Below are 26,993 nucleotides of genomic sequence, written 5' to 3'. Positions count from 1 at the left end.
AAGGGAGGAGAGAGAAGAGGGAGAGGAGAAAGGGAAGGAGAAGGAAATGGAAAAGAGATGGGGAGAGGAAGGAGAAAGAGCAGAAGGAGAAAGAGGAGAAAATGAGGAGAAGGAGAAGGAGAAGGAGAAGGAGAAGGAGAAGGAGAAGGAGAAGGAGAAGGAGAAGGAGAAGGAGAAGGGTGCTTGGAGTGATTTACCAAGGCACCTACATGGCCACGGCTCAGATAAAAGTCCCACAGATCCAGATGACCAAAGGCCCTCCCATTCCCCAAAAAGAAAATGGCTCTTTTACCTCCCAAACACGAGGTTCATTAGCAGGAATATCACCCCACATTAATTACTAACCAGTGTCAGAAAATGGCTATTTCACCTCCACAACACGAGGTTCATTAGCAGGAATATTGCCCCACGTTAATTACTCCCAGTGCCTAGCATCACTCTAAAACCCCAAAGCACGTTGTGTAAAACAGGTTTATCAACGAAGGACATGCCAGAACTTGATGGAAAAGGGCCCTGTGCAGGCTGGGAGCCGTTCAACCTTTGCCTACCCTAATGGAGCTGTGGTTGCTCACGGATCGTGTGGACATGTTTACATATTAATCCCTCACAATGCCGAGGCAATAACTGACACCGGGTGATTTATTTGTTTAATGTATCCTGTTAGTGATTCTGAGAGCTATTTCCTTGAATTAAAGCATTGTTCTACCAGATCCAGAAAATATTCCTGTGGAAATCCTTCTGTTAGACAGATTTGGAAATTCACATGGAAAACAATCAAAGGCACAGAGCACAACCCCCAGGATTCACTTCAAATCTGCAATGAAATGTCCAAATCTTACAGCACCGCCTCCCAAACTACAAGCACTGAAAAAAATCCTGTAATTACAAGTTTCTTTTATAGATCTGATGCCTTGTGCAGGCTGCCCTAGAACAGAGGCTGGGCAGAGTCACAGAATAAAGCAGGGATTCATGGAAAGGATCTCCTCCATGGATCCACCTTGGGCAGCACCAGAGCCCAGCCAGGGCTGCAGCCAAGAGGAACCAAAATGGTCCCAAAATGCACGAGCGCTCCCGGGGGCTCTCACTGGGATCAGCTCTGCTCCATTTGCACCTTGCAGTTCATTGTCCCATTCCAGCTTTAGCCCAGGCACTCCCATCCTGCTTGTTTTTCTCTCTCCAGCCCACGCTGTTTGTGCTCCTGGGCCTGAGATTTGGGTCATTTGTCCTTGGTGCCCAGCTGGAGCAGGAATTGTTTTGTGTCCCTGCTCTGTGCAGAGAGCTCAGCATCCCCTGATGTGAAGCCCAGACCCACACACTAAAGCAGCTCAGAATGGGAAAATAGAAAAGCCAAAACCTGAGGCGTCAGATCCCCCATGCACCTTCCAATACCCAGCGAACCCACGGAACAGATTCTTTTCCTGAGCACAAGAGCCACACGAGCACCCGAGGAAGGTGTGATTGGAAAGCAGGTGTGACTGGAAAGGTGTGACTGGAAAGCAAGCTGCATCCAGCAGCTCCACCCAGCCCCACTCGCTGCCAGATCCCAACGTGCTCCCTCCCTCAGCTCCTACGGACACTCGCGCTCCCGATCCGCCGGAGCGCGGGGCTGGCATGAGGAGCGGGCAAAATCCACGGGAACCACGGAGCCTTCAGCTGCACTGCCCCTCCTCCCCACCATCCCAACGCAGCCTAATTATATCTTTTGCAAAAGATAAGTGCAGATGTGCTAAGGAAGGCTCAGAGCCCCAGCGCCCGCGGAACAGGTGGAGCCACGACGCTCTTGAGCAACTCCCCAACAAATGGACGAGCCTGCCCTTCTCCCCTCGTCGTATTTTTGGGACTCCAGTCCGACCAGTCACTCGAGCTGTCCCCTCTCAGGTTTCTCACACCTGCAGCCTCCCTGCGGCGTGCAGGGGAGGTGGCAGGGAGAGGAAGGGCTCTTTGTTGGCTGTGGAGTGGGGCCAGCGGGTGCCCGAGCTCGGCAGGAGCTGGGAATGGGCACTGCATGCAAATGAGCACAGCGTTGTCTCGCAGTTACTCTTCCAACAAAAAAGTACTTTGGAAATGTAGATTTTTTTTTTTTTTTTTTTTTTCTCTGCTAGCCAGCATTAATACATGAGATGTGGGCAGAAAGGCCTGGGAAGTGAAATCCCTGAGGAGAGAGGGATGGGATGGACTGGCAAAGCCACTGGCAGGGGGTCACTGAGGAGGTGGCACTGGAGGAGATCCAGCTGTGGGGGAACGTGGATGAAATCCTAACAGGGTTCCAGAGCAGCAGGAACAATGGGGCCTGTATTCAGGCTGGGTTCAGAGATGAGAGGGGAAGATAGAGACAAAAAAATGAAGTGAAAGCTTTCCACTGCTAATTGCGAAAAATGCCAGGAAATGAGTGAGCTAGAGCTGCCAGGAATAATGTGGGAGACTGAAATTGGGGATGAGAGTGTTTGACATCAGCTACAGCCTCTGGCAAAATACAGCCAAGATTTTGGGGGGCATTTTTATTTTCTTTTCTCTTTTCCAAACACCAAGGAGCAGGAAAAAGGAACTTTTTGGTTGGATTGCTGAGCAGCCTGGCATTCTAAGCTCCCTAATTAAAGACAGGTCCTTTCTGGGACACACCATTCCAGCTGCTGGGAAAACTCAGCCCCCAGAAAAACGGCTCCAGAGCTGCTGAAGACGTCACGGCAGTGATTAAACAGCACTCGCCAAGAACATCCAGGACACATCCAGGTTCAAACTGGAAGATTCTGGGAAGCAGGAGGAGATGTCTCACCAAGACAAGGCACAGGGAATGAAAAGGAAAAGGAAAAACCTCCTGGATGCAGGGAATGCCACAAAAATGGTTGCAAGATGGAAGAAGCTCCAGCTTCTGTCGCCACGGGGAATGAAAAGGAGAAGGAAAAACCTCCTGTCTGCAGGGAATGCCACAAAACCAAAGGGCTGCAGCATCCCAAGAAGGAAGAAGGCCCAGCTGGGAGGCAGAGGCTCCCAGCGAGGGGAGGAATTCCTGCAGTGTGACTCGGCTGGGCCAGAAGAGCAGCAGAGGCCGGGCAGTCCCTCAGTGCCATAGTAGCAGTGATGTTTCTGAGTCAACAGCCCCGAGCTCTGAGCCGCGGGCCAGCTGCGGGGTAACCCGAGCAGGACTCTGAGCCTGCAGAAATGTCACTGCCGCGGGGGCCCAGCTGGGCTATCTTTAGCCAGCCCGGAGTTAATCACCTAAGCTCCCCGCACCGCAGGGCAAAGCGGCTGGGAGCTCCAAGGGGTGATCCTGGTCTATTCTCAGTGCCCCGGGGTGGGCTGAATCACCCTCCGGAGGAGCTGCCACTCTCTGCTCGCTGCAGGAGGCTCCTCTCTGGAGCCTCAGGAAGGGACTCCCAGAGGTCACCTCCTGCCCACAGCGGGACCATCCCGGCTGAGCACCAGCACCAGTAGGTGCAGGGCACTGCTGGACACCCCACAGCCCCCCTGTCACCAGCCACCAGCAGCCTTCACCCCCAGCCTGCAGCCTGGTGTCCAGCCATGCCCAGCCCTGCCAGCAGCTGCCACGTGGGAATGCTGTGGGAAATGGTGCCCAAGAGCTCCCTGCACACCCACCCACGGCCCTCCACGTCCCCAGGGCCAGGCCACCCTCCAGCCCTTGGAGGAGGAGGAGGTGGGGCCTCTCCAAGACAATTTGCTTTGGCAAGTCTGCATCCACCATTCCCAGTTTTCTTTCTTGTCTTTCATGCGTTTGGAAACAGACTCCACAGGAAAACCTCAGTGACCTCTCAGTGATGAGAAGAGTCTGACCAGTCCACAGTTCCCCATATCTGCTCCACCCTTCTCAAAGATGTACCTTTTTCCTGTTGTCACCTTCCTAAGCACCACAATTTTCATGAGCGACTCACATTGACCTCACAGCTTTTCCAGCCTGACCCTTGTCCAACAATGTGGGCCTGGACACCTCCACCTCCTTTAGGCTGTCCCCAGCTGGCTGCTCCCTCCTTGTCCTCCATCCCTTATCTTCCCAAGCAGGCTGGGGGATGAACACTGAGGCAAAAAACCCGCTGACTATTTTGGTCTTTCCTGTACCATTATCATTAGGTTGTTTCACCCATGGATCAACACTTTTTTTGGTCTTTTCTTTCCCTGCTCCATACCCCCACTGGAGTTCCCTCACCACTCACAGCTCCATCAGCCCAACACCCCCCACATGCCCTAAGTTTTCCATGCCTCCCTTGTTCCCAGTCTTTCTCACTCTTTGCCTGCTCTTTTCTTGCATTTTGACTCTCTGAGAAGCGCCTTGCTTCACCGAGTTGGCTTCCACTGGAATTCCTGATCTTCCTGCACAACAGGATGGTTTGCTCCTCAGCTTTTCTTCAAAAAGCAGCCATCACTTAAGACTGGTCTATAATTTTTAGGTGGCTGAAGTGGGATGAAATTAATCTTACGACAATGACAGCCTTGAGCGCAAGCGGGAGTGGAAGGCCTGGGCAGCAAACAGAGGAGTTTGTGCAGAGCCTGGTGCTGGCCAGTCCCAGTTTGATCCCAGCCCGGGGTGAGCAGCAGGACATCAGCCTCGGGGGCCCCCATGCAGTCTGGGAGCAGAAATGAAGCATTTCCAGGGAGCTCATCCCCAGAGGTCAGCCTGGAGCGGGAGCCAAGCCAGAGGAGGCTGGTTAGGGCAGAACTGGACAAACCTGCAGAGTCCTGACTGTACCCACCAGTACTGGTTGGGGTGGTGGATCACCACCCAGGTCATGAGAATTGGGTCACCGGGGCCACCAGCACGGCCCACTGACTGTTAGAGGAGCCAGAATTGCCCGGCAATTAGCGCACAGCGCGGTGATTGCGGCTCGTTATCGCCAGAGCTGGAGAAGCCGCTGGGTTTGGCCAGGCCTGGTGGGAATGGCGCTTCCCATCGGAGCCAGACCTTCACTGGCATCAGCCAGGGTGCCCTGGGGTGGGCAGCAGGGCAGTGCCCACAGCATCACCTCTTCCTGGAGAGGATGGGGATGCCACTTCTGGGAGAGGAGGGTGACATGGAACAGGCAACAGGAGCCGGGAAAAGCACTGGGATAAGCCCAGCAGCTGGATCCAAAACCAGAAACTCTGAACTGATTGCTGTTGTTTTTCAGGGAGACCTGGGACAACCCCACAGACACCTTAAAAACAGACTGAAAAATGCAGAGGTGGGGCTACCCAAGTATCTTTCCAAGATCCCAAATGTTGCTGGGAGTGAAGGACCTGAGCTTTGATGGGCCTTGCAGAAGATGTTTCACCAGGAATCTCCATTCCCGCACAACAAACAACACTCCCGTCTCCAACAGAGCATTGGGAACTCTTGGAAAGGAGCAGCTAATAAAAAGTCTTGCTCCTGAATTAAAGCCAAAAAGCACTTTTATATCCATTTGGTGTGTTTTAATGTGTCCGACTGTACGTCAGCCCCGCAAAGCTCAGCTTTGAAGATGCTACAGGAAGAGATGAAAGCTCCAGATCACCAAAGCCAAGCCCCACTGCACCTTTCGCATGACAATGAGGAGCAAAAACCAGGCGTGAACACCAAGAACACCTAAAGGTGGCTGATAGAAGTTGATGAAGCTTCCCAGAGAGGTTAATTCCTGATGTGGAGATAAGCCTAAAGGTTTAATCTGAAATGCTAACGAGGAAGGAAAACTGGAGACATTCTGAGGAAGGATTTCAGGAGATAGCATCTCCTGTAGGGTGGGATGGTTTCACCACAAGGCAATCCCGTTTCCCAGTGTCCTTCCCCCTGCAGGGAACAATGCAGCCGAGGTGCCACAAATCAGAGGGGTAAGTGACAGTGCTTTTATGGTGCCAAATGGAAGTAACAAAATGCAGGAAGCATCCTGTCAGATGTCACTTAGCAGCGCTATCACCGGGGAATCTGGGAACGGGATTTGCCTGCATAGTAGGAATTCCTCGGTCCACCGAGAGGGAGAAGCAGAAATGGCAAGAGAGGTGGAATCTAATCTTGGCCTGTGGAATGAACGGGAAAGATTCCTCAGTTCCAACTTTATCTCAGGGTTTGGCACATTATCCTTTCACTGACCACGCTGATTCCTCGCTGCCCTGGGGGATTCTTGTCTTAATCACAAGACAGGAGGAAAAATAGGATTCAAGAGAGGAATTCTCCTACTCAGGGTCTAACAGTGAGTGCAGGAGATGGACAGGGCACCCAAGGGAGGGAGCTGCAAGGAGAACACTGGGAATGATTTCACAGGGACTTTAACACACTTTGAGCGCATTGCTGAAGACAGAATTTCCAAGGTCATGATGGATTTTTACATTAAGTGAAGCCCCATCACAGCTTTACTCCCCACAGTCCTCAAAGAGCAGTGAGAAGAGCCCAGGGAGCTGCAGGCTGGGATGGAGATGCCCATTGGTTAGGATGGGAGGGAAGCCTCCTAGAGCTGAGCCTGAGGATTCAAATCCCAGTCCCAGCTTCCTGCAGATCACACTGTGCCCACGTTGTGTTTTTGTTCCCCTAACTAAAGGAGGCCAGGCTGGGTCACAGCAAGCACATTTTACTGTGTGAGCACAAGTGTTTTCTTCCCGAGCACACGTGAGTGCAGGAGTGTGAGAAAGCCCTGGAAAACTCAGGATATGATGATGCAACGACCTCGGTACCCACCTAGGACTTACCTGGGCACTGCATTATCTCATTTGCTGCATGTGGGAGAGCTTTGGGGAGCTCACACGTGCGGGGAAACCAACTTGGATCCTGGAAGCAACATCCTTGTGCTAACGAGGTGCTCCACCTAAACTAATTAGCCCTGCCTTTCAACAGCCTTAATTAGGTGGGGCTCCATCCTGGGCTGTTGTGGCTGGACGGCTTCCGGTTCTGGAGCTGGCTCAGCCACAGCCTGGCAGAGGATTCCTACCTGGAGCTGGCTGTGCTGGAGAGGGGCTCTGCTTGTGCCAGCCCCAGGCCGAGCCCAGGGGTTCTCCCCGTGCCAAACTCCTCCATCCCGAGCTCCCTCCGTCCTCCCATCTGTGCAAAAACACCTCCTGCACCCCTGCAGGCGCCCCAAAACCTCCTCCTCTGAAACCTCGAGATGACTTTCACAAGAGGCCCACGGCACGGAAGGAACTCCCCAGCCAGACCACACAGCAACGATCTGAGCTCAACCAGAGGAAAAAACAACCCCAAAGGCTGAGAGATGCACAGGATTAACTGTGCTCTGTGACACCGTTTCACAAGAGTTTGGCAAATTTCTCCAGAAAGATCCTCCAGATCTGCCCCCAAATCCAGGTGCTGCTTCCATCCCCAGACCCCTCTGGAGCTATTAAATCAGGTTTTAACCTGGAGATAATAAAACTTCTGGTCTAAAGAGTCCGTCAAGAGTGAAAGTCCTTTGTGGTGAAATAAATGCTGGGGTAGGAAACGGAGGAGGAACCTCAGGGATGAATCCTGGAAGTTCAAAGCACAATCCTGGATCTACCTGAACAGCTCCACTTGATCACTGGCATTGGATGCAAAGACAAAGCTTATTAATAATCCTTAGCTCTTCATGAGGAAAATTATTTGGAAATGTTAAACAAGGGGCAGAGCAAGGCTGCCCACGTCACCTGAGCCACGTAGAACAGGCCACTGGTAAAATGTTAGTCCTGCTTAAATCAGGTTCCTTGGCTCCTGGGAAGGTTAAAAGGTCAAAATTTAACACTAAATTTGCCTCTATTTCCTCTCAGTTTAATTTCCTGAAGTTTCTCAATATGAAAGTTAAGAATGTGGTTTCAGGAAGCATCCCAGCTATAATCCATAGCACCCTTTGTGTCCCCATGCCTTGCTTGAGCCACAGAGAGGCAGGACACAAAGTCACCCCTTACATTCTGAATGAGCATTTCAATTATATTAATTACAAAATATAACGAAATGGTGGTTTTTTCATGACTAAATGTAATTACTTGAAAGCATTATCCCTTAGGATGGCAGCTTAAAAACCTGCTTCAGTTTGGAATTTTAATCTGTTTTCCTCCAACAGGTATTTTATGCACCCAAGGGGAAATGTCAACCCCGCCGATTCACCTCAGCTGAACTTTGTGCCCTTGCTTTGCCTCTCGCCAAAATGCCCGGGACTGTCACCCCCCAGGTGAAATCCAGGGATATCTGCAGGGAGCAGAGTCACCCAAGAATGCAGAATGTTGCAAAGAATGGGCTGTTTGGAGCGACTGGGCAAGCCATGAGTCAGCGCTATCGGCGGATCTGGGACTGCAGCGTGGGACACGGCGCGAGCTCGGGGAGCACAACCAGCACAGAGAGCTTGGACAGCCTCAATTTCCTAATCCACAATCCTCCAGCTTTTAAAAACGCAGAATATTTTGCATGTGAGCTGGGTGGTGGCTGCCCAAAACACACAGGTTTTGTCCACCCCCACAGCATAACTCTGATTTTGGGGTGAGCCTCAAGCCCCAAACTCAAAATCCTCAGTGGCTGACAGCAGAGCTGAAACTTCCCCGTGCTAATCCTGGGTATTCATCTCTCCCTCCTGCACAGCTCGTGACTCACTGGCCTTTCTGTTTCCCCAAGTGCACGTAGAACTTTTGGAATCATCTGCTGAAAATCACGGAGTGAGTCCCACGGGGAACGGGGTGGGGAGGAAGAGGGAGATGGCAGGAGCCTACAGAGCAGCATCATTTGTTTTGACAGCTTTTCATGTTCCATATTAAACCCTGCACGTGCTGGTCTCCACCTGTGAGCTGAGGCCAGCACACCCTGGCTGTTCAAAAGGTGTGTTTGGGACATGGGAGCACATTTTCCCCGAAATTACATGGGAAACAACATCAGATTCATTCCCTGGTTATCAATAATCAGAATTTGATATTATAGAACACCAGATATTAATTTATTTGTAAGCTTTTTTTTTTCTAGATCTGGACTATTTAAGCCAGATGTGAGGATTCTGAGTCCTGTATGACAACATTCCTTAAACCTGGGGTCAGTCCTGACCCAAATCAGGTTTTTTACACCACAGAGATGCCTGGAAGGGGAAGATGGGGACAAACGTGACCCCGTAATGACAGGCAGACTTGAAAGTGTAACCACTCCCCAAATGGCTGCAGCCAGCAGAGCTGAGAGCAGCCCTTCACTCTCAAAAACCATTTGATTAAAGCCCTCAAGATACATTGATTTAAGCACCTCGATCTGAGTTCAAAGAAATCAAAATGTCAGCATTAAAAGCACCTCTTATTAACAATTCCAGTTCAAATATCAGATTGAACGGGCATGGAAATGGAAATGTTCCCCACTGAAGGTCAGCTATGGCTCGGCCTGCTGGGGATTATTCCAGGGCTTACCTTTCCTGCTCTAAGTTTTATACTCTGAGGCATTTGCCAGAATTTCTTACATTTAGCAGCATAAGAGGCACCTGGTGTCAGCCTTGGCCAAGGTCTCTGCGCTGTCACTCACACCGTCAGGGATTCTGCGCAGGAAATTCAGCACAATTCCCAGAGTTTTGGTGGATTTCAGGCTGATTTCAGCACGTGAGTCCCCACTCGAGGCAATGTGCACCAGGAGCTGTTCTAGCAGCACTCAGAGCCACATTTGGAAGTGTTACAAAGGAGGGAGCAGCTGCTGCTGGAAAATGTGGTGTGAGCAGCACCTCTGCCTGGGTCCCTCCTTCCTGACCTAGAGAGGGTGAGGAGCAGCTTTTTGGCTTTTACCTGCACGGGATGTTCCCACTGGAAGGGGATGGAAACGTTGAAAAGTTCTGTGCACTAGGGTTGAAACCCAGGAAGCTGCAACAGGAATTTTGGGAAAAACCCTCCCCAAAGAGCTGGAATTCAGGGGGAGGCCCAGCAGTACTTGAGGAGGAGCTGGATGGGGATCCTGTCCCATAAAGTCTAAACCAGAAACGCTCCAGTTCAACTGGAAACTTCTCCCTGGAGTTCTCTTCTTCAAGAGGATCTTTGGGAAGAAAAGGGAGGAAAACATTTCACAGCTGTCAAATGCCAGCAAAGTCCATTTCCAACAAACCCTGCACTCGTGTGTGTTTATTCTTGGAATTCTCTTAGCAGGACTGGCCCCTCGCTGTGCTCAGTGACAATCCCCACAGAACAGACGTTATCCCACATCCTCTTGGGCTGTCCCAGACCAGCACAAATGCTCCCAGCATGGATCCAAACGTCCTGTTCTCGAGTCAGCAACAGCAGGGACACGATTTTGGGTCACTTCTTGTAAAATTTGTACAGGGAATGAGGTGGGGAGGGAGGGAAGAGGCTCAGGAAAACAGGCTGGCTTTTCCACTTTCCAGAATTACTCCCTGTTTTTTTCAGAGAACACAAAGGTTGCTCTGATCAGCTCCTGCTTTTGTCAGCCTAATACCTGGTATTTAAAGAAAAAGACATTGCTTGTAAAAAGTGACATTTCAGAAGCATTTTGGTATGAAGTGCTAAGCCTGACAAACCTCCCTAAACACACGCTTGAGGCACGAAAGGTCTGACTGGATTGGACCCACTTGGAATGGAAACACTGGGGTGTCTGGAATATGCTCCAGGGGACCTGGCAAGCAGCAGCCAGAGCCTCTCTCCAAGTGCTTGGAACCTGGAGCCTTTGAGGTCCAGGGAAAAAGTCTGTTTCAGAAAGCTTCTGAAGAGTGTGAAGGTGTGGTGGAGGAGTTTAGCATGCACAGATGATTAATTTGCTCCTGGAAAGGGAGATTTCTGACAGCAGGATATTTATACTGGAATATCTACATTAAAATGCTCAGTCCCTTTGAAATTCAATTTAACCATGGAGTTCCTTAGCACTGAATAATGGATCTGGGATCCCAGCAAACCTTGGGTCAGATCCTGCTCCTGGCTCATGTTTGTCACTTCCAGAGGCAGAGTCCTGATTACAAAATCAAAAGATATTAATTGTCAAATCAACACCCTGCAGGATTTTGGAGGGGTTTTTTTGATTCTGAGTTCCTAAAATGATTCTGTGCTCCAACGCAAGCAAAGCCAATCAATGCTACCTTTGGATGTGAGAATATATCCCACAGGGAGAGGTGTATTTAAATAGTTTTTAAAGGCTACTGCTTAAAACATTTAAATGTTGGTAATCATACATATTTACAGTGAACTGAATGAACTTTGAATAAACTGACAGCTTTGATTAATAACCATAAATAATTAGCAGCTGTTTCCTTTCTGTCAAAAAAGGTATTGCAATTATAGCATCCTTAAGGCTGTCATTTACAGGCACTTCTTGGAGCAAATGTTACAATGAAATGTTTCATTAACTCTTAGTGTAACATTCCTCCCCGCTTGCACAATGATGGTTACATTAATTAGCACACCTTGCTTGGCTGCAGAAATCATTTTTAGTTCATCAGGAGATGAGACTGGCGATAAAACCAGAACATTTCTGGGTGATTTGAACATCGAAATGATCAATATGTTCATTATTCAGTGTCACTGTTTGGCAACTGCTGAGCGTGAATCAGAATGGAGGCAATTCCATATGGAATAGAGGGAAAAGTTCCAGAGCAACCCTTTCCTCCCTCTTTTAATTCCACCTTGGTTTTTGAAGCTCTGAAACTTTTGATCTTTGCAATTGTTGTTTTGTAATTGTAGAGTTAAGTTTGGTGAGCAGAATGTCCCTGCAGAGGACAGCAAATTCCAGCTCTGCCCTTCAGGATCAGCCCTTTCCCCTCTTTATATTCCTCTCCAACCTGGAACCAACCCCTGCTCCCACCAAGACTAATAAATATAAAAAAATACTTGGGAATTCCTGCCCACCTACGAACCAAACAATCTGGCTGCTGAGAATGAGAACACAACTTTTTAAAACACAAGAAGAAAGCAACTTCCACTGGGAATCAGGTCCTGCAGGAGGACCAAGGTTTGGCCTTCGGGGCTGGCTGTGGGATTTGAGCAGTGCATTTCCCTGGGAATGTCTCCACAGGGATTTTGGATGCAGCTTCTCCCATGGCACGTCCAGGACAAAACGCTCTGCACTGAGCTCAGCTTCAGGGAGGAAGGAGAAATTTCTCCAGAGCTGTGGAGCTGAGCTGTTTTGGGGGGCTTTGGGGAGGCCACTGCAATTCCCACTGCCTGGAAATGCTGTGACATGGAAGCAGAAAGGACTCAACCAGCGGGACAATGGTCATCCCCGAGGCACTGTGCCCCGCGACCTAAAAAAAATAACCCGGCCTGCCAGAGGTTTGGTTTGGGTGGTTTTGTTTGGTTTGGGCTGTTTTTCCCTCTGATCCAGGACACATCTCTCATTCTCATCTGGAACTGATTCAGGGTGCCGAGGACTGCGCTGTCAAAACCTCCCCCAGCAGCCCCGATGGTTGTGTGCAGCAAACAAAGGAGACACAGATTTTATCAGCGCTGATATCAGCGATGGCAGAGCCCAATTGTCTCCGCAGGGCCCTTGCGCAATGCAGCGGGACGGGAGCCGGGAACGGGACCTGACCCGGCCCTAAAGAGCAGAAAAGAGAGAGAGACAGGGACACAACGGGACCGTGCCACCCCAAAGGTCCCTTCCCCAGTGCAGTGGGATGGGAACAGGACCTGATCCGGCCCTAAAGAGCAGAGAGAGCCAGGGACACAACGGGACCGTGCCACCCCAAAGGTCCTTTCCCCAGTGCAGTGGGACGGAAGCTGAAAATAGGACCAGGCCCGGCCCTAAAGAGCAGAGAGAGACAGGGACACAACAGGACCGTGCCACCCCAAAGGTCCCTTCCCCAGTGCAGCTGGGAACGGGACCTGATCTTGCCCTAAACAGCAGAGAGAGCGAGCCAGGGACACAACGGGACCGTGCCACCCCAAAGGTCCCCTCCCCATTGCAGTGGGATGGGAACGGGACTTGACCTGGCCCTAAAGAGCAGAGCAGAGCGAGCCAGGGACACAAGGGTACGGTGCCACCCCAAAGGTCCCCTCCCCAGTGCAGTGGGATGGGAACGGGACCTGACCTGGCCCTAAAGAGCAGAGAGAGCCAGGGACACAGTGGCACTGTGCCACCCCAGAGGTCCCTCCCCGCCACCGCGGGGCTGCGGCTGCCTGGGTCACTCCGAAGGAAGCCACCCATCAGATAAAGCCCTTTGATAACCCGGCTGGATCGATGGCTTATCCTGCATCACCAGTGAAATGCCAGCCTGACCAAAACCCCAGAGGTCTGGCTCCGTGACCCCTCCAGAAGGCACGGCTGCTGCTGTTAGAGCAGCCCTGCTCCTCCCGGCGAGGCAAAGCTGCTCCCTCAGCTGCCTGAGGATGCCAGCTACGTGTGTCCTCAGGGCTCAGCTCCCACTAATGCCTCGGGATTTAGCTTTTATGGTTTTTATATTTTTAGCTTTTTTTTTTAAATATTTTTCAGATCCTGCGCTGCTTTGGCACTCTAAAGCTCCATAGCCTGTCAGCTACTGTTCTCCCATTTTATTCACACCATTTCTCTCTAGGCCTGAAACTCGAGGACACCTCACTGTCTCAGGCCCTGAGAGATGTAAACAACAGTGAACTGGGGAGGGGGCAAACTGAGAGTAAATTACTCCATTAGCTGAAGGTGTAATTGGAGGATTAACCCCTGATATGTAAACGGACCAAACTTATAAAAGTGTGAAAAACTCGTGACCATCGCCCATCTTGGGTGTAGCCCTCAGAGGCTTCTGACTGCCCAAGGTGTGCCTGTTGAAGGCCTTCAATAAATACCTGCCTTTATTCCCTTAATTTTCTCTAGCCTCTGTTTCAGGTAGCCACTCCAAGGCATCACCAGCCCCTCGGGAGCCTGCCCAGAGCCACTCCTGAGTAGGAAAAAGGGGCCAGAGGTGCCTCCAGCCCCGGGTATGTCCCAGGGGGTGAACGGCTGTCCCGGGCAGCCTCGGGAATGCAGCAGGCCAGCGGGAATGCTCAGGGAGTCCCGCACAGCCAGGGCTGCAGGAGGCAGCTGGCCCCGGGGAGTGACAGGCTCCTGATGGCAGCAGCACGTGGAGCATCTTCATGTGACATCCACAGGTGGGGCGGGGGGGAAAACAGTTTTTATCCGTTGCTATGGAGTCATGATTAGCTTGTGTGTCTTCAGAGCCTGCCGAGGAGAAATGAAGGCTATTTTCTTATATAGATGTCATGAAATCAATCCCGGCAGAATTTCGGGAGTCAAAGGCTAAGCAGGTTTGCCTGAATGCCTCCTGTCACTTGATACACAAATACATCTAGCCATGGGACCTGAAACAAGTGTCACTTGTCAGCCAGAGCCGGGCACAAAAATGACTTTTTAGTCTCGTTTGGAGCTGTTTATGCACACAGCAACACAACAAACGTGCGTTCAATAAAACACAGCAATTATCCTCACCGAAAATGAGCCTTAGAAAACGAAGCAAAAAAAACCACCCTTATTGCAAAGGGTGACTTCAGAAGAAACTTTTCCCTTATTCTCTCCAAATGCTAAAAGCAAACCCGATGTTCCTCTTTTAAAATGTGTCTGCCTCTAGCTCTTTGGCACAGGTTTGCTGCTGGGAGGGCCGGCAATCTATTTAATGACTGCATTGACGTCAATAGCATAACTGAAATACTTACTAAGATGCATGAGTCCAACTTTCGGGGGGTGTGTTCGAGGCAGGCGGGCGCAACACGCGGCACGGACTCCCGGCAGGAATGAACTGCCCCCGGAGAGCCGGGAAGCGCCTCGGGATGGCCCCGTGCTGGCCGGAGCTGCCTCAGCCCCGCTCGGAAACTCGCCTTGAAACGCTCTTTTAATCTGACGAGCGGCAAGAATCGCTTCAGCGCTCACCAGCCCTCGTTTAGGCGCGTCATTAAGCTCATTATCCACCTGATTTCTTACACGGTTTTGGTTAGTTTCTGAATAAATCTGCATCATGCCTGCGCCGCATCCTTTAAAAATAATATCTGTAGGTGCTCACAAGCCTCCATTTGTGCACGCAGCCAGAGACTCTGTGGCTCAGCTGCTCAGGAACCCGTGGTTCCTCTGCACTCCTGTAAAAGCCCAAAGCACCACAACCATTTGACTTTTAGAGCTGCTCTCCAAATCAAAAGGTCAAATCTTCAGCCAAAGTCGCAGCAAAGAAACAGAATTTCAAAATGAATCCACTGCTCCGTGTGTGCCCAGAGCCATTCTGCACGTGCCAAGCAGAGGAGGATGGTGCAAGAGCAGCAGCTCCGTGCTAATTACTCGGGATTCAGAGATATTTGTAACCCAGAGCTCACTTGGATGCACAAGGCTCCCTAGGTCCTACAAAAAACTCGGGGCTCTCAGCAGCACGAGCATTATCTAGTCTTTGTTTATGCTTTACACAAAGGTTCGTGCATGAGTCTGTGTACGTCCTACACCCACAGGAAAAATGAAAGAGTACGAGTTTGGAGGTCGTGTAAAGGCATGTGAGAAGTGCAGACAAACGTGCCGAGGTACAGGAAAGCAGAGCTAAGGCACAAGGAAGAAAAACACCGACCCTTCCCTCCCATCCCCAGAGAGGAATTTGAACAAAGCTTTAATCCCCTGAGCCCTGAAATGCTGCAGGTGACATTTCCCAAAGGGCAGCACTCCCCAGGCCTGGGGCTGCGGCAGATCAGCAATATTGTGCCATTAATTGTGAGAACTGTCACTAATTGTGAGGAGAACTGTCATTAGTGAGTGCTGAGAGTATCCAAGGGGAACTGGAAAAGTCTCTGCAAACCCCCCACAGTCTGGGAAAAGCTCGGTGCTGTTTGACCCACAGCCCTGTGCTTTGCTCCTGTCACCACTGGTGACATTAAATGTGGCAGTGGATCAAACAGGAATGGGAAAGCACTGCCCATCCCAGGATTGATGGTGTGGGAACAAAACAGGTTGGGAAAAGTTTGTACCGAGTTTGTGGGAGATTGAGAGGCTTGGACTGACGGTGGCAGCCAGTGAAAGGTGATTTAATTCAGAGGGAATAAGGGTCACTGAAGGGAATAAATATGGAAGAAGGAACAAAACCAAGCAGGAAAAGCCAGACTTGCTGCTGGTTAAAGGTGTTATTGGTTGAATCATTGGGTAGGACCTGCAGACCTTTCACTGGGGCCAGGGGAGGGGAGAGCTGGAGGGAGAAGGGAAGGCGCTGATGGATCCCCGAGCCCAAGGTGGCACAAAGGTCACCGAGAGTAACTGTGCCAGAGGCCACACTCAGCAGAAACAAAGGGGGACAGGAGAAAGAAACCTCAGGAGAAAGAGCCCTCAGGGACACTGTGTGACAGCGTGTCTCTCATTGTTCCTGTCACCCAGAGGTGGCTGAGCCCTGGCCCTGCACAGCTGCTGGGGATGCAGCCACACACCACGCAGGAACCCCACGGCACTCCCATCATCCTGCCCAGCTAATTAAGGACTGATGCACTTTTGCTATGGCTTTGTATTTCCATGTTATGGTTTCTCGGTTAATTCATAAAAGTGATTTTGTGCGTTCCTGTGAGCTGCAGTTATAACAAAATAACAGGAAAAATCTGCCAGATTTACTTCAGCTGATACCAAGGACAAAACACAGGATGTTCAATCCATATTCCCCTTCCTTCTCTGGCTGTGCTTGCAAGGTTAAGAAAGCTCTGAAATACACAGTGACACCAGCAGTGCCTTTCAAAGCCCTTTGTCCCAGGAAAAACCTGGCCAAAAGTTTTTCTGCTTAAAGAAAATGAAAGCAAAAAAGAATTTCCTCATTTTACCACAGCTCATTTTTTCCACCATGGGCCTGGGTCCTCAGTGATGCAACACCAGCAACAGATTTGGCTGTTGTTGCTTGGAAAATCCTGGAATATTCCAGCTGGAGTAAATAGCTGGCGTGTATTCCTTGCAGTACAAATGCTGGATGTAATTTGCCTCCCTCCAGGGTAATTTTATTAATGCAGCCTCGTTTGCTTTAAGCCCTGAGTTCTGTATTTCTCAGAACAGGATATAAATCACCCCAGTAATGACAAATCAAAGGAGACATCCACAAGATGCTCACAGTGATGTCAGCGGGTTGTGGTAAAGCCGTGAATCAACGGGCGACATTGGAGGGTTAAAATCAAATCCCAAACCTCAACAGATCTCGTGAATCTAAACCCAGTCCATTCCAAACACAGTCTTTTATCTAGAGAGATGTGAAGCAGCCTGGTCCCAATCAAAACACGACTGCTTCCTTCTGCAAAACCTTCAGGAAAAACACTCTGCATCCTCTCAGCTGCTGGCACAGAACGGGAAGGGTTCTGATAGGAAAATCTCTCCTTCACTTCATCATTTCCAAAGCAGAAGCCACCAAGGGGGGGGAAAAGGTGCAAACACTGAAAAAAAAAGTCTTAAAAATCTCTGTTCTTGCTGAATTAAATGGAAACTTCCTTAGAAAGTCAAGGGTTGTGATTGTTTTCTGCTGCCTGGAAAGGAATTCAGTGTGGCAGTGGCTGTGAAGAGGCAGAGGAAGGCAACGACCTGAATTTAACCAAGAACTCCAGGATTTTCTACCAATAATGCCAATATTGGCTGGCTTTATGTAGGAAATCACACCATTTCCTGCTAATCTCAAAAACGCATCTCCTTCTTACCTACAAAGTGGCACAATTTGCCAAAGCTGTCATGATCCAACTACCTTTTAAAATTTTCATTTGAAGATTTCACCTAAAAGCAGTTAAGATTCGTGCTTAAAAACCTATTTACTTGAGGGGCCACAAATCCAACCTTTACAAGGTAACACAACACTTGCTCTATAGTTCTGTGTGCCAAACACTTCATTACTAAAGGAATTTTCATATATTCCCAGCACTAGAAGCTTGGATCAGCTAAAAAGTACCAAGTGTCCTACAGCTCTCGTTGGAAATAGTGTAGAAAAATATCCCCAAAGTGTTAAAAAGTTGAGAGCAACTTTTTCCATGGAAAGTGTTAAGAAAATGAACCGAAAAATTCCTGGAAGGGCACTCTCTCCTCATTATTAGATTGTCTAACTTATATAAACAGATCCATTGAAAGCCTAGGAAATTTTCCATGTTTTTTTTTTTTTTTTTCCACGCAGGCACAAACTCAAAGCTTTGCTTGACCCAGCTTTAAATCAGGTGATGAGGTGCATTCCTGCTGGTTGTGACAGAAAGAGAAGGAGTTTAAGATTGTGTTGTCCAGTTTTGGTTTTGTATCAGAGGTTTCCATGCCCCATTAACAAGTTTGGAGGAACCTAACCTGGAAGTGTCCAGGACTCTGTGTGTCCCCTGAGAATAAATAACACACAGCAGGAGAGGAAATGATAGTTATCCAGGCTTCACATGCTGTGAAAATTAAGCTTTATTAGTCCCTCCAAGCATGTAATTATTGAAAAGGCTGAGATTAAACCTTACAAATGGGCACTGATCCAAATCTTATCTCCTTCTCTCCGGAGCAACGTTTGAGTTAGTGCAAGCAGGGCCAGCTCTGATCCTGAGCAGGGTTCTACAGACCCTCAGCCTGGCTAAACCCAGGTGTCAAAGCAAATAAACCTGTCCTAAGTCATCAGCTTCTGCTGCTCATCCTCGTCCTTCCCCCTGCCTGAGCAGCCCTCGCGGTGCTGCCCACCCCACCTTGCCCTGGCACCCCCTTCCCAGCAGGAAGCCAAGGAGGTCTCACCCAGGAAAGGTTTTGAGTACACAGATCACATGGAAACAAACTGAAATAAACAGAATAAAAAAAGAGCCAGCTGTGCCTGAGCCTGTTCAAGGCTCGTAGGCTGGGGCTTGTCCAGGCCTGTGCTCACAGGGACTCACAAGAACAGCAGCCACTGTGGCCATGACTATCAAACCAAAATCATGTTCATCTCCTGTGCTAATACACCAGCAGAAACCCCAAACCAAACGATTAAAATAACAATATTTGGAGCCTGATAGTTCTCCCCTGTGAGTTTTGCAGCAGGAACCCAGAAGTGCACCGGGGAGGGGGCAGGGAAGCAGCTGTGAGCAGAACTGGGCAATAAATGTCGTGTGCACTTGGCCTGGCAGCCCATCCCCAAATCCCACACCTACCTTGCAGGTTCACTCTGGAGACAGGTGGCTGACTCGTGGCTGGAGATCTCCTAAGAGGGAAAAAAAATTCTCTGTCAGGAGGTGGGATTTTATCTTTCCAAACCCTGCCGGCCCCCTCAGTTAAAAATCCTTTTCCATTCTCCCAAAAAACCCCAAACACTTCACAAAGATTTGTTGAGCAGCCTTGACAGATCTGTTAGGAAAAGCCAGAGATGGCTGCTCCCTGCCTGGTCCATGGGCTGGAAATGAGGAGAAATGGAACCATCCCATGCTGCCTTTGCAAATTCGTACTCAAAATATGCCTGAAAGCAGCAAGGCCCGGGCTCTGGTGGCTCCCCCACAGCCAAGGCCTTTTCCCATAAAACTTTTCCCTACAGAGTCAGGAATGGACCCTGAAGTGATGTCAAACTGCTCCAAGGCAATGCCACAGTAAGGTCAGAAACGTGCCTTTAAACCCTCCAGTTTGGGACCCTGAAGCGAGGAAAAGGATGCTCCAGTCACTATTGTTGAGCTCTGAAACAACTGAAGGACACTTCTAGGACTCTGGGCAACAATTTCAGCAGCAATTCCTGGATTTTGGAGGGGCCAAAAGCTATCTGAAAAAAAATTGGTTCAAGTCAAGCCAACAGGGTCTGACTGGAAAAAGGTGCAGATTCTCTCCAAACGTCAACACAGCTCCCTGTGAGACTTGCCAAACAAAACTGATTTTTCAAGCTGAAACTATCACCAGAGACTTTTTTTTTAAAAGGAGTTAAAAAGAGTTGACACCAAAATCAAGACACTTCAGTTTGGATTGACTGCAGTACTTCAGGCTGACCAAAAATGAAACTTTGGGCTTCTGCTTCCCTAAAGAAGTTTCAGATCCATTTTAACTGAAGCCAGATTTCCCCACACTCTCCCTTCGCCAGCCTCCTTCCTAACCCCAAATTTCGGAGTCAGCCACTGAACTGCAACATCCATTATTCGCCAGCTCTCCTTTGAAGCTCGAATCAAAGCAGGCAGAGCCGCTCAATTGTGCTGCAATTGTAGCTCCGGGGGGTTCTTCAGAAGTGCTCCGGGAAGGCCTCGCTGCCCAGGTGAGGTCTGGAGCGCGATTCCAGCCCCGCTTCCAGCCCTCCGAGCCGCCGGGCTCCGCAGGAGCCTCCCTGCCATGCAAAGGCTGTTCTGGCAGGATGCGCAGGACCCGGGCTCTCTGAAGGGTTCAGCACAGGGCACACACGCTGGGCGCTCAATTCCCTGCAAATGTGCCCCGACCTGCCTCTGCTGAGCCTTTGAAAAGCCAAATCTCGAAATCTCTAAAAAACAGAAACTCCCCGACAGGGACAGCACGCCGCGGCTGCAGCACTCCCAGAGCAGCGGAGGGATCCGAGCTCCAGGGATCTCCAAGCCCGGAGCTGCACAGACATGCCTTTGGGGGGGTGGGGAGGGGTGAGCCGCTCTTCCGTACGCTATTCCCCGCTCCAGAGCCATCCTCACATCCATGTGCCCATCCTGTTTTCCAGGCAGGCAGGCAGGGCGCGGGATGGGAGATGTGAGCTTTGACAGCACGGTCCTTCCTCAGCCACCACCGCGCTCCAGCGGCTCCCGCTGCCCGCTCCTTCCCTCCTGCCGCGGGGCATCGCACGGAGCAAGGCTCCGGATGCTTCCCGACCGCGTCCTGGGCTGCAACTGCCAAGCTCCGGCACTCCAAAGCCATTAATCATCCCCTCCTCTTTTCCAATCAGGAAACTGCCTCAAGAACCCTGACGTTAAAGTCCAAAAAATATGACTGCCAGTTGTTTTTTTTTTTTTTTTTTTTTTCCCCTCCAGGACTTTTAACATTTATATTTTCCAGCAAATATGTGGGACAGTATCCTCTTTTTCCTTGCTCGGGCCAGGAGGGGTGGTGGAGGAGGAGGAAAAAAAGAGAGGAGAGGAGAAGAGGGGGTAAAGATAAGCTGAGATTCTCATGATCCCCAGAGCAGAAGTTTAAGTAAAATATCACATATCATGAGACAGATGATAAAATCATGAGCTGGCAGCTTGGCTGCAACCCAGCAGAGTTCTTTGGAAACTGTGCAGGAAGCTCCACGGCACCTGGAAGCACATTCCGCCATGGCCTGGGATGTTTGGCATGGGATGGTTTAAAAATTTAATGACTTTTACTTTGGCCGGGCAAACACTTTATAGGTCAATCAAATCTGGGAATGCTTTCCAAAGGACACTGTAAGATGCCTGTGTGTCCTACAGGTTACACCCTCACTTCCTTCCGGCCCTGTCCAATTTCAGATTCCTCATCAGGAGCTGCCAAAATGCCCGAGCTTTCCAAAAAAGCAAAGCTTAAAAAAAAGGAATATTTAAGCCATCTGTTTTTTTATTAACCTCCACCTTGGAACGCGGCGGTTCCTTCCCATCAAAATTTGCCAACAGGAATCAACAGGGGGGAAAACCTCACGCCTGGATAAAATGCTGGGCTTTATGTAAAATATTGTGAGCTCGTGGTGGGCACCAGGTGATGCCACTCACACCTGGAGTGGAGCGAGCCCGCGGTGTCCCACTGGGGACATCCCTGCACCTCATCCTTCCCTTCTGGAGCCAGTGGAGCCTGCCAGTCCCAGGTGGGTTCCGTGGGACGGGTGGGTGCACAGCAGAGCTCGGCAGGAATGAGGGATGTTGGTTTGAGGCTGAACAGCTCTCCTGGGGCCCAGCAGGCCAGAGGATGATGATGACTGGCTCAGTATAAATAGCCAAGGGGAAACGGTGGTTCCGGGCAAAGGCGTAAAAAGGAGTTTGTTTGGTTTCTCCTGTTCAGCAGGTAGGAAAAACAACATCCTCCTCCTGAGTGCATCACCTTCCTCCTTCAGAGCAATCAGTGTCAAAGGAAGTGATGTGGGATTCAGCTCTCTGGGCAGCCCTCTCGCAGCTGAGCTCCAGGATGCTGCTGCTGGGAAATCCTTGCTGTCCCCAGAGCCCCAGGTTTGGGGTGCCCCCCTTGACATCTGCCCTTTGGCCACGAACAACTCACGTGAGGTTGGCTCCGTTGGGTAGAGCCTCGATAACGCCAAATTTGGGGGTTTGATCCTCTGTGGGCTAATCAAGAGTTGGACTTGATTCTGCTGGATCGCTTCCAACTCGCACAATTCTGGGATTGTTATTGCTCTGTGAAGCAGTGGTGGAAATGCAGGGCAGGACCATTAGAGAATGCCTGGGATAACCAAGGTGGCCACATGATGAAGATCATGGAATTGTTTAGGTTGACAGAGACCTCCGAGATCGCCAAGTCCAACCCAGCACTGCCAAGGCCACCACTGCCCTGTGTCACATCCACAGGGATTTTAAATCCCTCCAGGGATGGGGACTCCACCCCTGCCCTGGGCAGCTGTGCCAGGGCTGGAGAACCCTTTCTGCAAAGAAATTCTTCCTGATATTCAAATAAACCACCTCTGGCCCAGCCTGGGGCCGTTCCCTCTCCTCCTGTCCCTGTTCCCTGGAGCAGAGCCCGACCCCCCCGGCTGTCCCCTCCTGTCAGGAGCTGTGCAGAGCCACAAGGTCCCCCCTGAGCCTCCTTTTCTCCAGGCTGAGCCCCTTCACAGCTCCCTCAGCCCCTCCTGGGGCTCCAGACCCTGCCCCAGATCCATTTCTTTCTCACTCTCCAACCCCTCAATAGTATTTTTGGCGGTGTGGGGCCCCAAACTGCCCCCATGATTCATAGTGGACATCGCACAAGATGAAACACAATGCTTGCTCCTCAGGGAGGACCTGAGGGATGAGAGGATGAAGGGATGAGGAGATGAAGAGGTGAGGGGATGAGGGGACAAAGGGACGAGGGGATGAGGTGATGAGAGGATGAAAGGATAAGGGGATGAGGGAACGAGGGGATGAAGAGATGAGAGGATGAGGGGATGAGAGGGTGAGGGGATGAGGGGATGAACAGATGAGGGGACAAGAGGACGAGGCAGTGAGGGAATGAGGGGTGAGGGAATGAAGGGATGAAAGGATAAGAGCATGAGGAGAGGAAGAGACGAGAGGATGAATGGACGAGGGGACGAGAGGACGAGGCGGTGAGGGAATGACAGGATGAGAGAGCATGAGGGGATGAGGGGACGAGAGGACGAGGCGGCGAGGGAATGACGGGGTGAGACCATGAGGGCATGAGGGCCGGACGCCATGAGGGGAGGGCACACGGCGCCCCCTGGCGTCCCGCGCAAACCGCGGCCGAGCCGTGAGGCCATGGCGGGGCCTGAGGCACCGCGGCCGCCGCTCCCCGGGCCCCGCCGCCCCTGCCCGGGCCCCGCCGGCTCCTCTCGTGTACGAAAGGAGCTTAAAAAGCCAGGCTTACTTGTTGGAGGTGCCGTGTAAATTGGTGAGAAGCGTGAAGTTGTTCCTCACGCTTCTTAGGCTGGCCAGCACCTGAGGGAGACAAAACCGCAGCTGTCACCTTCTCTGCTTTAATGCTTTAGAAAAGCTATTTTAGAGGCCAATATGCCACCAACTCACCTGGGCGAAAGGTGTGACAATCAGGTCATCGCCATGCCTAAGGAAAAACGGAGAAAAATGTACAAATTTCTGTACAAATTTACCTTCAAACAGAGTGAAATTCACCTCAGGGAATGAGCGTTTTCCTGAGGGGGATTTCCCCATGGACGTACCCATGCAGCATTTAGTTAACACCACATAAAAGCTTGTTCCTAATGGAAAGGTCACCGTGTATATCCAAAACAACTGGCTGGAGTGAGCATTCGGACTGGGAACGCCAGGCAATAAAAGCCAGGAAATTCAAAAGTTAAGGCTCATGCTTGCACCACGGTGGAAAAAAACCAACCGTAGTGGTGCAGGGAAAGGTCACCTTTGAATTTCCTGGCTTTTGTTGATCTCTGTCGCAGTCTCGAACCTTGTTCAGACGCCGGGTTTTGTTCGGCTGTTTTCATCATGGAAGATTTGAGCAGAAGTTGTGAGCAAAATACACCACTGCCAGCAATAAGAGGGATATTTTTTCCTTTTTTTTTTGTATTAGTTATGGTACTTGTGCGTGTATGGAACATTCTGTATGATTTACCTAACTGAGACATGGCAGGGTATAGGATCATTTAAAAGTTTGGGTTTGGCTTAAAGCCCATCCAATCTCACCCCTGCCATGGGCAGGGACACCTTCCAGCACCCCAGGTGGATCCAAACCCCATCCAGCCTGGCCTTGGACATTTCCAGGAATCCAGGGGCAGCCACAGCTGCTCAGTGCATCCTGTTCCAGGGCCCCTCCACCCTCCCAGCCAGGAATTCCTTCCCAATATCCATCTAAATCTCCCCACTTCCAGCTTAAATCCATTCCCTCTTGTCCTGTCCCTCCATCCCTTGTCCCAAGTACCTCTCCAGCTCTCTTGGAGCCCCTTTAGGCATTCTTAGAAGCAACGTTTGGTCAATTCTATTCTGAATCCCATAATTAACAACAGGATGTACTAAGCAAGGGCAGCAGAGTCAGCTCCAGGCTGCCACAGGACCCTCTGGAGAGTTCTCCATCAGTGCTGGACCCCTCCAAAGAGGAATTCGCCCTGCCGTGCTGCCAGAGGTCATCCCCTCATCCTCACTCGGGTGTCAGTGCTACTAAGTCTAAATTAATTAAATAAATTAATAAAATTTATTTAGTGTAAAAGTCTAAATTAATTAAAATTGTCTCCACCCTGATGGAGACTCTGTCCCAAGTGCTAACAGAGCCTCGATGGCCATGGTGGATGGACACTTCAGCTACAGACAGCCGTGAACTCGGGGAAAATGATGGGATTCCCCCACCCCAGCACACTGCTGGGAATTGTTACAACCCACCGTTTACACGAAACACTATTTGCATAATTTGGAGTGATTCCTTCAATAAATATTTACTCCGTTTTAATTCACAGCAGGGATATTTTTTCGCAGAATTCTCGTGGATCTGGCTAATACTCAGATTTCCATTCCGTGACTAAACTTTCGCAACAACTCAACTTTGTTTAACGAGCACTTTTTTTATAGCTTAATGGCCACTTAAACTTGAAAACTTTAAAATGTGCCTTTCAAAATAAGGGGCTGGGAATCCAGGACACTCTGTGGGTATCGATCCTCTCGAGCTCAGCCATCTGTCTCGGCTCATTTTCCACTCGGTTCTAGGGAACAGCCCCCAAAACAGGATGGGGAACAGCAATCCTGTAAATAAAAGTGCAGCACAACTTCTCTGTTATCCCGGGATACGGCTTTGAAAGCCCTTCTGCTAAATTCTGGAGAAAATTCTGGGAATGTTTGAGGGATGGGATGGGAGAGGATGTTGGATCAGCACCTGTTTTGTGCATTCCAGCTATGAAATGTGCCAGTACCACCCATAAGCTCCCCTCAACAGAGCTCTGAGGATTAGAGCAGCACAGAAAGCTCTTAGTGTAAAACACGAGCTGAATTGGTGCTTACTGTTCGCTCGGGAGGGAGGAGTTCCTGGACATGGTCTTTGGTGAGAGGTCATAGTCGCTGTCGGATCTGTAGAGGAACGACTCCCGGCGCTGGCTGTGGCCCGGGAACGTCGTGTGCAGGACGAGTCCCGACGAGGAGCTGGCCTGCGGGTCCAGCGGGCTGCGCCCCGGGGACGGGCCATTCTCCACATCGAAGCTGCCAAGGAAACGCAGACCGCGTGTCACACTGTGCCACAAGAGGGCTTGCAGGGCACGTGTCGCCTCAGCACGGCTCTCTACCACCGTGTCACCTCAGCGTGGCTCCCACCGTGTCACCTCAGCACGGCCCTCTACCACCGTGTCACCTCAGTGTGGCTCCCACCGTGTCACCTCAGCGTGGCTCTCTACCACCGTGTCACCTCAGTGTGGCTCTCTACCACCGTGTCACCTCAGTGTGGCTCCCACCGTGTCACCTCAGCACGGCTCTCTACCACCGTGTCACCTCAGCGTGGCTCCCACCGTGTCACCTCAGCACGGCTCTCTACCACCGTGTCACCTCAGCACGGCCCTCTACCACCGTGTCACCTCAGCGTGGCTCCCACCGTGTCACCTCAGCACGGCTCTCTACCACCGTGTCACCTCAGCGTGGCTCTCTACCACCGTGTCACCTCAGTGTGGCTCTCTACCACCGTGTCACCTCAGCGTGGCTCCCACTGTGTCACCTCAGCATAGCTCACCGTGTCACCAGCCTGTGGCCACCAGAGCCACTTGCTGGCACGTTTCTCTCGAGTGCAGGGAAGACCCTGTGTGACCATAAACATTTACCCCGGAGGTTCCTGTCCTGACTGCCTCATGCTTCCTTCAGCATGGATGTCTCGCAGCTCAGCACGGCTCTCAGCACGAGCACACAGCAGCTGAAGAGGGCAGGGACAGATTAGAGATGACGGAGAATCCATCCCTGTGAGGGTGGGCAGGCCCTGGCACAGGGTGCCCAGAGCAGCTGTGGCTGCCTTTGGATCCCTGGCAGTGCCCAAGGCCAGGCTGGACACTGGGGCTGGAGCACCTGGGACAGTGGGAGGTGTCCCTGCCATGGCAGGGGTGGCACTGGGTGGGCTTTAAGGTCAGTTCCATCCCAAACCATTCCAGGATTCCATTATTCATAAACACCCTACTCCACCCTCAATGCCTTTTGCACAAGCCCTGGGGCTCGATTTGCCAAACCTCACTCCACTTAGGAGCACAACAGGCACCACACTTACAGCACTAAAGGCACCACAACGTGACAACACTCTCCAGCCCAGCCCTGTGCCCATCTGCTCCGGAGCCAAACTTTGAAACCCTGCAAGATTTGCAAGCACTTGGCAGTTATGGAAGCTGGATACCCAAACCGTGTTTTAGCCATTCAAGGTATCAGTTCAGTGAATTTTAAACAGCTGTGCTGTAAAATGGAGGGCTGTTTAAAAACTAAAAAAAAAAGCAGTAAAATTTTTGTCACCTTTCCCATTTTACACCCACTTTCTTGTGGTTTCGTATCTTGGCTGCTGCAACCCGTGGTGAAGTCACCCTGGCCACTGCAGCAAGTGACACCCCTCGTAAAGGCTGAAAGTGAGCAGGTTGGCCTCCTTTGCCTTTGGGCCTGATAGAAACACCAGATGGGTGACTGTGGCTCAGAAAGCCAAGTGAGGTACGGCCGTGCTC

General features: G+C 50.8%; 1 protein-coding gene across 1 annotated transcript in view; it reads right to left on the bottom strand.

The window, feature by feature from the left end:
• PDE4B (phosphodiesterase 4B) overlaps positions 1–26,993 on the bottom strand; it is a 180,761-nt gene that overhangs the window by 35,225 nt on the left and 118,543 nt on the right. Inside the window, exons 4-7 of the mRNA XM_053985728.1 lie at positions 25,318–25,512; positions 23,386–23,422; positions 23,228–23,298; positions 18,910–18,959 (exon numbers count right to left, since the gene is read on the bottom strand). Coding sequence (XP_053841703.1) covers positions 18,910–18,959; positions 23,228–23,298; positions 23,386–23,422; positions 25,318–25,512 — 353 coding nt within the window. The remainder of the gene's footprint in view (positions 1–18,909; positions 18,960–23,227; positions 23,299–23,385; positions 23,423–25,317; positions 25,513–26,993) is intronic.

Source organism: Vidua macroura, chromosome 9, assembly GCF_024509145.1.
Source record: "Vidua macroura isolate BioBank_ID:100142 chromosome 9, ASM2450914v1, whole genome shotgun sequence".
NCBI classification, from domain to species: Eukaryota; Metazoa; Chordata; class Aves; order Passeriformes; family Viduidae; genus Vidua; species Vidua macroura.
Note: the sequence above shows the minus strand (reverse complement) of the source record. Positions and strands in the feature narration are given on the sequence as shown.